Source organism: Leptopilina heterotoma, unplaced genomic scaffold, assembly GCF_015476425.1.
Source record: "Leptopilina heterotoma isolate Lh14 unplaced genomic scaffold, ASM1547642v1 Lhet_182, whole genome shotgun sequence".
NCBI lineage: Eukaryota > Metazoa > Arthropoda > Insecta > Hymenoptera > Figitidae > Leptopilina > Leptopilina heterotoma.
The window spans coordinates 794,376-806,114 of record NW_025110899.1 but is presented as its reverse complement, the minus strand read 5'-3'; the positions used below and the strand labels follow the sequence as shown (position 1 = coordinate 806,114).

The 11,739-nt window shown below is 24.6% G+C and overlaps 1 protein-coding gene across 2 annotated transcripts; it reads right to left on the bottom strand.

The window, feature by feature from the left end:
* Positions 1-2,028: 2,028 nt before the first annotated feature.
* On the bottom strand, positions 2,029-11,468 carry LOC122500240 (guanine nucleotide-binding protein subunit gamma-e). Of its 2 annotated transcripts, none has more exons than XM_043609086.1 (3): positions 11,342-11,468; positions 8,204-8,367; positions 2,029-3,306 (listed from the first exon to the last, which is right to left on the bottom strand). In XM_043609086.1, exons 2-3 carry the CDS (start codon positions 8,314-8,316, stop codon positions 3,201-3,203), a joined length of 219 nt encoding a protein of 72 aa, XP_043465021.1. In that variant the 5' UTR covers positions 8,317-8,367; positions 11,342-11,468; the 3' UTR covers positions 2,029-3,200. The 2 variants fall into 2 exon arrangements, with proteins under 2 accessions (XP_043465021.1, XP_043465020.1); XM_043609085.1 differs by lacking the exon at positions 11,342-11,468 and adding an exon at positions 10,644-10,936.
* Between the last annotated feature and the right edge of the window lie 271 nt (positions 11,469-11,739).

Sequence of the window (11,739 nt, the reverse complement as noted above, 5' to 3'; positions counted from 1 at the left end):
CAATTTATTAAAATTAATTTACTTTAAGAAAAGCACCAAATTGCAATAATTAACGAATTGATACCAAAATTGTATATCAAAGAAAATGATCCAAATTTTTAGTATCGATCTACTTTAGTATAAATTTGATACTTTCAAGAAAACTGTCACAAAATAAATGCGTGAAGAATTCAAATTTGCCAATATCTCAATATGAGACTTGTTTTGCAATCCATGGAACAAAAATATTTTGAATATCTCTGTCTATTTATAATTTTCGCACTGTTTGTAAATAAATTGCATAATATTAAAATTTAATTCGCATCCTTGTAAATGTAAACGTCTGTACATGTAAAAAATGATAAAGAATGTTTTTTATAGGTCAATTAAAACTAATGCATTCACTTAACTCTAAATCTTTTTACAAAATTCTCTTTGGTTCATTTCATTATGTTTCTAAACTTTTATTCAAGTTTTCTTTCATAACAACGTTACCTAATTGCAATTAATAAAATTAAAACACAGGCAAACAATTCTATCAATAAATCAAAGCTTAAATTATAACATTTTATCATTCGAGAATATTTATCTTTATGAATATATTTTATAAAAATTGAATGATGACAAGAATAAGTATTCTCCTTGGTATGAAAGAAATTGCATACATGAAAATGAATCACAATGTGAAATAAAGAGAAATCTATTATTATTTTTAGTGTCTTTGACACAAAAAATTTTTCAATTTTAAAAGAAAGACTCAAATCGTTTGAAAGAAGATCGTTTAGAAACATTTTTGGGACTTTGCATTTGACATTCGCAGCATCTTTCAAAATTAAATTATTTTCTACAATTTTTAACTAAACTTCATATTTAAAAAACAATTATTATTTTTAATAATTTTAAATTTGCCGAAAATTCTTCGAGAATTTGATTATTTAAATATAAAAAATTTTTTTATATAATAATTGTAACTGTAACTATAAAAGTTATTAAGGTATAATAACAAAAAAATTATAATAAAGAAATTGTGGAAATTAATATTTTAAATAGATTTTAAATAATTTTTAAAAGATTTGTAAAAAATAATTGAATTTTTGAAAGATATAAAAAAATTTAATTTATGAAGAATTTTAATTTATGAACATGATTTCTCCGTAACAAGTCATCTAAAAAAGTAAATTTTTAAAAATTTTATTTTACTTTATTCGAAGATAATTTGAAACTTGAAAAATTATAATAAAACAATTCTAAGAATTGTTAAAAATATTCTAATGTAATTTTTCAAAATAATTGAATTTCTTTAAAGAATTTTTGTAGGTATATATTTAAAAAAATCCAATTTCTTGTAAAACTGTAATTAAAAATTTTGAAAATGACTGTTTTCTCCAAAATCGTAAACTTGACTATACAAAATTTTAATTGTTATTAGGTATTTTTTCAATGTATTTTGATTTTTGGAAATATGTAATTGAAAATATTGAAAATAATTGAATTTCGAAAAATTAGAAGAAAATTTTAAGAATTATTGTTTAAAAATATTTTAATATAATTTTCACTAATTTTCATTTTCATAAAAATTTGCACTTGCAGATTTTTTATTAAAATTTTTGAGAACTAAATTAATTTAAAAATTTGCATAACTGAAATTCTTCGAAAGTTGATTTACAAAAATTTTAATAAAATACTTGAAAAGAATCAATTATTTTCATTTAAATTTTACAAAAATTTCAATTATTCAACAAATGTTTAATTGTAGGTATGTTTCAAAAATTTAGTTAAAAAAATTATACAAAAAAAATGTTCGAAAGACTTGTCTATCGTTGTTTAACATCAGATTAATTTTTCTCCTTTGAATAAAATCGAGAAATAATTCCAGTCAGTATAAGAGAAAAACTTTTTTTTAATAGATATTTTTAAATGAATAATGAATAAATTAGAAATTGATCTATTAAATCAGTTGTAAATTCTGGCAGCAAAAGTGTCAAAAGACATCCAATTAGAATTAAATTAAAGTAATTAAATGAACAAAGTACTTTTAAACAACACTTGTAATTTTTAAATACGACGTTTGTATTTTCGTAAGAAATCGTTTGAATATACATATTACATAGAATTAACAACTTATAATGATTGACGTACACGTATCAGAATATCGAAAATCAGTTTAATATTGCATCGCGCATTAGCAATAAAAGTACTCTTGGGAAAAATGATTATTATTCGCTTGGGCAGTCTCATTTATCCCAATTACAATAAATAAACTTTTTTTTTCATAATTACATATTAAATACCATTTGCTAACTATTAAGTACAATTTCTTGTTTTAAGTAAATAAGTACAGCTAAATGGTGTGGCGATTCATAATAATAACAATAAATACACAAATTTTTGCAGAAAACAGTACCTATTGTCGTTTATTCTAAGGTTTCATTCATTGAGGAATGAAAAACGAAGCATTTTATTATGTAATTTCAAACAATTGTTGGCAAATTGCTTCTTTAATCAAAATAATGTTATCACAATAAAGAATAAACAATTTTTTTTTTGAAAAGAAGAAAAAAAAATTTTTCATTCCTCAGTGTTAAGATTGCAATTTACTGCGACAAATGTCGAAGCAAAATTATGTTATATAAGACGGATTTTATATTTTTGTATACAAGATTGTAAAAGTTGCGTTTGGAAAAAAGTATATTTCTCACGAGTTCTTTGAATAGTGATAATAGTTTGGTCTGGCAAAAATCATCTTTACCCTCAAATTGCTTCCTTATTTCAGAAGGAATCTTTTTATATTCACATTTTTCGTTTAATGGGAAAATTTGTGGCACACCACAATAATTGTAAAACTAAATTTCAATCATTCTTTTTTTGGTGCAATATTTAAGTTTGGAATTGAATATGTTTTATGGCACTGTTTCCAGCATATTTATCCATATGAATGAAAAAAATGAGAGTGATTTAAAGATTGATGAGGTGGAAGTATAAAATCGAAAAAGGTCGAAGCCACACAGTTCCAAAATCGTAGCAGTTCTCTTCTCTTTTCTATCTTTGGTTTGCGATCTTTGGCACTTGGTCGTCGAACTAGACGAGGGATAATTCCTTTAGAATTTTTTTTTCATTTTTTTTTTTCATTTTTCTTAATTGTCGATCCACGATCTGATGACACGGAGACTTTTCTGTGTGACTCTGGCCATGTAGAGATTTATCATTTCGCCCTTTAGAATTTACATGATTATGCACTTGCCCTTTTCGGCCCAAGGATTGTTCTTCTTATCGGGTGCGTGAATCAAAGGGTCATTCTTTTCATTTTCTTCCACGTACTCGCGCATCCTACAAGAAAATACGAAAAAATTATTAATTTGTTGTGAAAAAATATCATATTTATTACTAAAATTTAAAATATCTACACTAGAATTTTTCCCTATTTTACCATCACTTAAAAAAAATTGTTCCATTTTTATTTTCTTTATTAGTAGGTATATTATGCATATATACACATAAGTCCATTAATATACGCAACTCTGCGACAGCACTTTAACACTTATTGCTTATTAAAATCAAGGTGCTCAAAAATGAAAAATAGATTCAAGGTCCGACTTTTTCTGTCCCCGAAACATATTTCGTACACGTTTTTTTAAAAATTTCATTCATGCCACTCAATGAAACTGTGTACATTATCCCTTTTTACTTAAAATAATCCAGAATAGAAAAATAAAATTAATGGCACTTTAAATATATTTGTCTGATCAAAATATTATTCTTGGAATACATATACAACAAAAGTGAGCTATATTACATCAGATAAAATAAAATTTTGAATAATGTGACAAAATGCCGAAATACCGAAATAAAGACCGGTTTTGTGCTAGATTTGTGAAGCTGTCATTTAAAACTGGAAATTGAGCCTTTCTTTAAAAGAACGAAGTGACTGGTTCATTTCCTGTTCTCAAATGTAAATCACACACCTACTGTATTTGTACGACCGAACAATATGGAGTCATAAAAATATCATAAAAATATTATAAAAATACCGAATTTTTGGAATAGCTAGACTAGCTTTTCTATGGTGAAAATTCCATACTCATTTAGTCATTTTTTATTACTTTTTAATCCATGAAATTCTGGGGAATGAAACCAAAAAACTTTTCACAATATTTCAAGAAAATTGGAATCGTGGCAAGTAAATTACAAATAATCATTGGAAATATTTATTGACATTTCGAGATCGGTATAATAATAATAATAATTATAGTTCTCGCTGTATAAGCAATGTGTTTCCAATTAACTATATATATATATATTATAAAAGAGATTACAGAAGTAACCTACATAACTCGTGATCTCCTGCGAAATGAGAGTACCCAAGAAATCATTCGTTGAGAGTAAGTATTTTAAAAAATGTATAAATAAAATCATGTCAGGAACAAAGTAGGAAAGCTTCCTGAGCATCGCCTTGAACGCAAATCCTCGCTTAGCGCAATTTCCTTTCACTATCTTGACAGCTCACTACACATTCTACCTGTGTATATGTACATACACTTTATATTCATACAATGAAATTTTCATTAAAACTTGTGAGAAGAAATCTTCGACAAAAATATTTAAGGATTAAGTAAAATATATTTCAGTTCGATTTTATACACGCATAATAATAAATTTTCTTTTAACTTTAGCTCCTGCGTGTGTGTATTTTAAAAATTATAATATATTCTCAATAAGTTGTTTTTATGTTCAAGTATTTTTTTCAATTATTGTACTCACTCTCTAAATTTGAATCTAATTTTAAATAAATATTTAATCACGAAGAAATCGATCAATTTCTTCACGATTCATAAATTCAATTTTTCAAAGATTTTAATTTAAACCCTTTTTCAAAATTCAATTATTTCTAAAATTCACTCTATAATGCTTTTAATATTCAATTATGATTTAAAATTTTAAGTGAAATTCATTGTTTAATCACTTTTTTTTTAGAAAATTTTCCGAGAATTCAATTATTTAAATACAAAAATAAATAATTGAATACTTCTTAAAATTGAATTTTTATGAAGAATTTCATCAAAATTTTTTTAAATAATTGAAATCTGATGAAGAATTTTATTAAATTTTTTTTCTGAATTTCTGTGAAAATGTTTATTTTTGAAAAAAAATTGAATTCTTGGGGAAAAAAATAGTTCTGAGAAATTCAATTATTTCAAAAAATTTATAAATAAAACTCTTTTAAAAATTCTATTATTTGAAAACATTTTGACAAAATTCTTTACAAGATTTAGTTAATCAAATTTTCCTATGCAATTCAATTATTTTCAATACAACTCTTCTTAAGAATTCAAATAATAAAATAATAATAAATAATATTTTCTATTATTTTATTAAAAATAATTGAATTGGTGCGAAGAAATTTATAAAAAATTGGTAAGTAATTGAACTCCTGTGAAATTTTGATTAAAATTTTGTTTAAATAATAGAGTTCTTTTGAAAAATTTAATAAAAATACTAGATAATAAAAATAATTGAAATGAGGAAAATTTTTGAAAATAATTGATTTTCAGAGAAAAATTTTATTATTTATAAAGATAATTGAAATTTTGAAGAGAATTTTTTTTAATTGTTGAACATAATTGAATTTATTCTGACTTTAAAAGCAAAAATCAACTTAGCATACATTTTTACTAATTCAAATTTAGAACGTAGTTTTTTTACTCAGAAAATAAATTAAAATGTACTTAAAAATTCTAAATTACAAATTTGATTTAATTAAAATGTCCACCCCTAGTAAAAGAAAGTTGTCGATAAAAATTAGCCACTAATTAGTGTTTAGTAATCAGCCACCTATTTTTGACTATAATTTTATAATTGAGTCGTCGAGTCCAATTGAGTTTTTTTCCATCGAAAAATCAGTGATTAAAATTAATTAAATGAATCAAAGTCCAATGATCGCACTTTAAAGTATAATTGAAATTATATGGTGAAAATGGTGAAAAAAAGGAAATTTTTTTTCTGAAATATTTATTAGTTTTTAATTGTAATTAAAACTGTTTTTTTTCCTAATCATAATTCGCTCTAAGAGCCTGATTCTGAAAAACCAGAGGCACTAGGCTTTGAGCGCCTTTCACTCTGCTCTCGACGACAGCGAAAGTTTTTGCTTTTGCTTTGATTCGCCAATTCGTTAACATCCGCAATAAGTATTGAAACAAACTATGGCGATGGAAAATAAAGCCTCGTTATGCTCCAACTACAATTTTACTCCTGGAATTGTAAAATTTTGCCGCTATACTATCAAATATCAATAAATTGGTGGCAGAAAATCAATTTCTAGTTTTAATTTAATTTGTTTAGGGGAATTTTCATTATTCCTCAGAAATAGTAAAATTTACGGTAGTAATGCATAAAATTTGCATATTGAGAAGTTAATTAGAATTTAGAATAATCTTTTTTTAATCCTCAGTTGAAATAAGAAAATAAATGTGAACTTATTTTAAAAGGTTCATCATTTTGAAAATATTTATTGTACTAGGAAATAATTGGCTTAAAAAAATAAAATTGATATAAAAGTGTCTAAATTGATACCAAACTGATGCCAAGAATTTGGATCGATTTTTGATTTGATCCACATTTTTGGCGTCAATTCGTTGTAGTTCGATACTTTCGAATAAAGAGTGAAATGAACTTTTGGAGTGTCCCATATGCGAGCATAATTTTAATATTACTTGAATTGTTAGTTAATTTACATTTTCAAATTAAGAGATTTCTTTTTCTACTAAAAAGAAAAGTGCTTTGCTACAGAGTCCGAATGATGCAGCTGAACAGTGTATGATAAATTTTTCGTGGTTGAATTGAGATCAACGAGAAGACTCCCTCTCCGCTTTCTCGTTATATAAAATCGAGTTGAACGTTTAGGTTATTTCATTTTCAGTCAATGGCATACATAAGTTGCGTTAGATCATCGACCGGTGGCCACACCAGATCAGTTCTGCGATCAATTCGCATATTTGTGAGAATGTCATTCAGTCCCACAAACTCGAAAAGAGATCAGGTTCAAACTTGATGCATTAATTCAATAATTATTACGTCTTACACGATTATGTCAGCATATAGTATTATATCATAATCATAATATAAATGTTCATTATCCTTTACTGTAAGTATTGCCTTCGATATTTTTTTTAAACTGATGTTCAATGGCAATTTAACCGCATTTTGCGGTTTTGCATATATGCAATTATAAACATCTTATTTATTACATTCAAATATTTCTATTACTTTATTGTGGAAAATAATAAAAGATAATTTAATTATTTCTAATGCGTCCGTATGGAATTGATTTTCTCTTCAGAATAAATTCAGATTGTTGAAGACAATTGAAAATCATCAATTCTTACTAAGAGTCCGTTTTGAAACAATGTACTTTTCGTGTATTTTTATTATATGTATATAGCTTTATTTGATTTTTTTAAAAACAGATTGTGAATAATTTTATTTTTTTAAAGTATCATCCGAAGGTTAAAGGACTACCTAGATTTTTAATTTTCTGTCTTGAATTACTAAAATAAATAAAAGTTTATAGTTATATAATCAAAATTGTTTATCTTCATAAGATTGTATTGATAAGTAAAAATTTTGTAGAATATTACCAAATTCATCATTAAAACGAAATTGAAGTCACAACGTTCGATTAACGATCAAAATTTGTTAAATTTATTAGAACTCTCTAAATTTGAATTAGTTACTGACATTTTGCTTTTGAATTAGTAAATTCAATTAATTTTACTAATAAATAGTAATTTCTACTAATTCATTCAAATTCGTAAAATTTACCTATTCAAAAGCAAAAAGTTAGTCTATTTATATTGTTAATAAAAAAAAAATGCTGTCTAATTATTGTTGCACAGATCACTTTTCTTTTCCCTCAAAATACTCTCTAGATTTTGCTCCATTTTCTTAATTCTTAATACAACAGAAAAATAAATAAAACGAATTTAAAAAATTAGAAAAATAAATAATTAAAAAAAGAAGAGTTCTGAGGAGTTGTTTAACTAAAAAAATTCGAAACTAAAATCCTATTTTTTAAAATCAATGCCGCTGCTGCTGATGACACATTATCATCCCATAAAAACATCAGATGGATATACAAAAATACAAAATTTAAAAAACAATGAATTATCATAGAATTTAAGGCCCAAAAAATTTGTTTTTAATGTTAAAAGTAATTTTGAAAGAAACTTACGCTGCAATACTTTTTGATAAGGGCCATCTCTCCATAGTCGCTTGATATTTCATGTTCTCAATTTGCTTCTTCAGTGCGTCCTTATCCATGTTGGCGAGAATACTGGGATCCATGGTAACAACCGCACCCCCCTGTTTTAGCCAAGAATCACGTAGCGCTTGCGCCTATTGAAAAAATCAATAACATAGTACATATTCAAAGATTTAGGAAGAAAATAAATACCACATTTTTGTTGCAAACTCTTATTTTATACAAACTACTTTTTGGGGAATTAATAATTAGAATCTCAATAGTCATTAGTTTCTTTAGAAAAAAGTATAATTTTGTACGGAAAAATTTGTATCACTACCGAGGGTGGTTTTAACAGAAAATACAAAACAGTCTCTACGTGACGCTTTTAATTAGAAATAATTATAATTATACAACTGTTCCAAAAAATAATATTTTTCAAATTAAATAATATACAGCTTGATTGTTGATAAATATTTTTATTGCATATTTAATGTAATGCATAAAAGACAACGAAATTCATTCATCTTTGCCTCCCCTTCTGCTCCCCTCTAAAAGATCGAAGTTGTACTCCAAAACGTTGATTAACGAAAAATTATTTTCAATAATAACTCAAAATATATAATTTTTTATATACAATTATAAGTTAAAAATAACGCAACAATGTTGTCACAAAAATATATAAAAAAGATTCTCACACTGAAAAAAATTTATTTGATTCAAATAATCGATTACTTGACTACAATCAATTAAATATTTTTTTGAATCAAATAATATTTATTTGAGTCAATTAAACGATATTTACTTCAAATCACTGTTAACGATTTGATACCAAAAATGCGGATCAAATAAAAAATTGATCTAAATTTTTTGTATCAATTTGATATGGTTTCAAGAAAAATCTGATACTGAAATATTTGGTTCACATATCTGAACTCGTAGAATTTTACTAAAAAATAGTAAAATTTTACTAATTGTTAATAGTTTTCATAGACGACTCTTCCTCTTTTCAATTAGTAGAATTTTACTACTTTTTTACTTTCTAAATTTGAATTGGTAAAAATGTTTACTAATTTCAATTAGTGACTGACTTTTTGCTTTTGAAATAGTAAACTTCACTAATAAATAGTAACTTTTACTAATTTATTAGTAAAATTTACTAATTCAAAAGCAAAAAGTCAGTCACTAATTCAAATTAGTAAACATTTTTACTAATTCACATTTAGAGAGTAGTAGAATTTCACTAATTTTACTATTTCACCAAATGAATTAGTGAAATTAATTAAAAATTGAATGTAACTGTTATTAATAAAATTAATAACAGTTCTACTAATTATTACACAATTAGAATTAAATTTAATTAAATTTAAATAGAATTAATAATTGTAGAATTCTACACAGCAATTTGTAAAATTTTACAAACAATTAGTAAAACTCCACTAATTGTTAGTAAAATCATTTGATGGACGATTTTTCGTAATTTAATTAGTAACTTTCTACTAATTCAGATTTAGAGAGTTGATTCAAATAAAAATTATTTGATTCAAGTAAATATTTATTTGATAATTTTTAAGTAATCGGTTTTTTGAATCAAATATACATTTCTTTTTTAGTGAAAATTGTAATTTCTCAGAAATAATATTTGAATACGTTAATAAGTTTTTTTCGTTGATCGACGATGTGGACTTGAATATCGTCTGAAAAAAATTCTTAATACTATACGAAAGAAGAAAATCTTTTCTTTCTTTCGTAGTAGGATGAATTTTTGATTTCAGTTTATATGTTAATGAAGAATATTTTTTTCGGAGCATATCTCACTATAAACCCTTTATAATAAATTATACTACTTAGTTTTGGAAAAAACTGTAATTAATGAATTTAAAAAAATATATTTTTGCTTCACGTTTTAAATATTTTAAAATATTTTACACTTTACCTTTGTCGCGTGTTTTTACAAGGTATATTTATTTCAATAAATTGCATTTGAAAAAGTCATGCAACCCTCTATAGAGTTACATTTGCGGCATTTAATAAAGAGGGCAAGAAGACTTTTAAAACTTTTAATACATCTTGGGTAACTTCCATTATATATATTATAGATTCAAAATTCTGGGAAAAATTTGATAAAATTGATCGATTGAAAAAGTTGAATTAGAAAAATAGACGACAAAATTGATCAAAAAATTGATTTTCGTCAAAGAAACAAACAAATACATAAACAATTTATTCAGATGGGTTCATATATTCCCTTTACTAAAAAAATTATTTATTCAGGTGAATCATATCGAATTATTATTTATCTTTATCTCCAAGTGACGTAATGTATAATAGATTAATGATAATGATTTTAAAATTTTAAATGTAAAAGTTGCGAATAAAATATAATTTAATAAATATAATTACATTGAAAAAGTTATATATTTATTTGTACCTGGTAAATTCAAAATTGTTTTCAAGCTTTTAAAAACTTAGATATAGAATTTCCTTATCTATGATTCATGTGACTGTCGTAAAAAAAGAAAAAAATTATTAAATTCCAAACAACTATTCGCGAAGTTCCGCAGGGCAAAAACACTTTCCTTCCCTTTCGAAATAAATGCAACTACATATACGTCACAAATCAACTAGGTATCACAAATCGTTTTCCTTTCCTGTTTTTTTTTTTTTTTTTTAATATACAGATACAGGTGTTACAAACACCTATTCACCGAAGAAGACTGTTTATGAATTCGTATTCAAGAAAATTTTCTGTTGACATTAGCTACAGGGCCGCAGTAATTAGTTTATTTTCACTGTGTACTCATTTCAAAGATAACGTATTGAGATTAGTTATTTTTAAAATTACGCAATTTTAATTTTAAAATTAAAATTACATCTTCTTAAATTTTAATATCAAAATTAAACCACTTTCTGTATTTAACTGTATTTCTATATATATTATTTCTTTTATGCATTACATAATTAAATTTACTTCAGATTTTAAAATACTTGGGAATTTTTACAAACTTTTGGTTTAGTTTCAGTTTCAGTTTCAATTTTTAAGTGTTAAGGGAAATTGATAGATTTTGCAAAGAAAAAATAACTAAAAGATTTTTGTATTAAATAATGTAAAATAATCACTTTACTTACTTTCTTGAGAGATGGAGTAATTCTGAAGAGAGGTGACTCTTAAAAGGTTTCACTATTCATTTATGGAAACCTTATAAAACATAGAATCCAATTTTGTTCCGTCATGTCAATACGGAGAATTACAAACTGTATCAACTGTACATTTCATGAAAATTGCTTTCAAACCAATTATGAAATAACTTTCAATCACTATTTTTCATTTAATTTTCATAAAATTCATATTCGCATTCAATCATGTTGCAAATGTAGTTGCAAATTAGCTTCTAAATATTTCTTTTACAAAAAAAATATTCAAAACAGACTCGTATGTTATCTTTTTTTATTTAAATCCGTCATTACAATTTTAACTTCATTAATTCTCAAAAGAATATTTTTTTGAAAAGATTTAGTGGATTTAG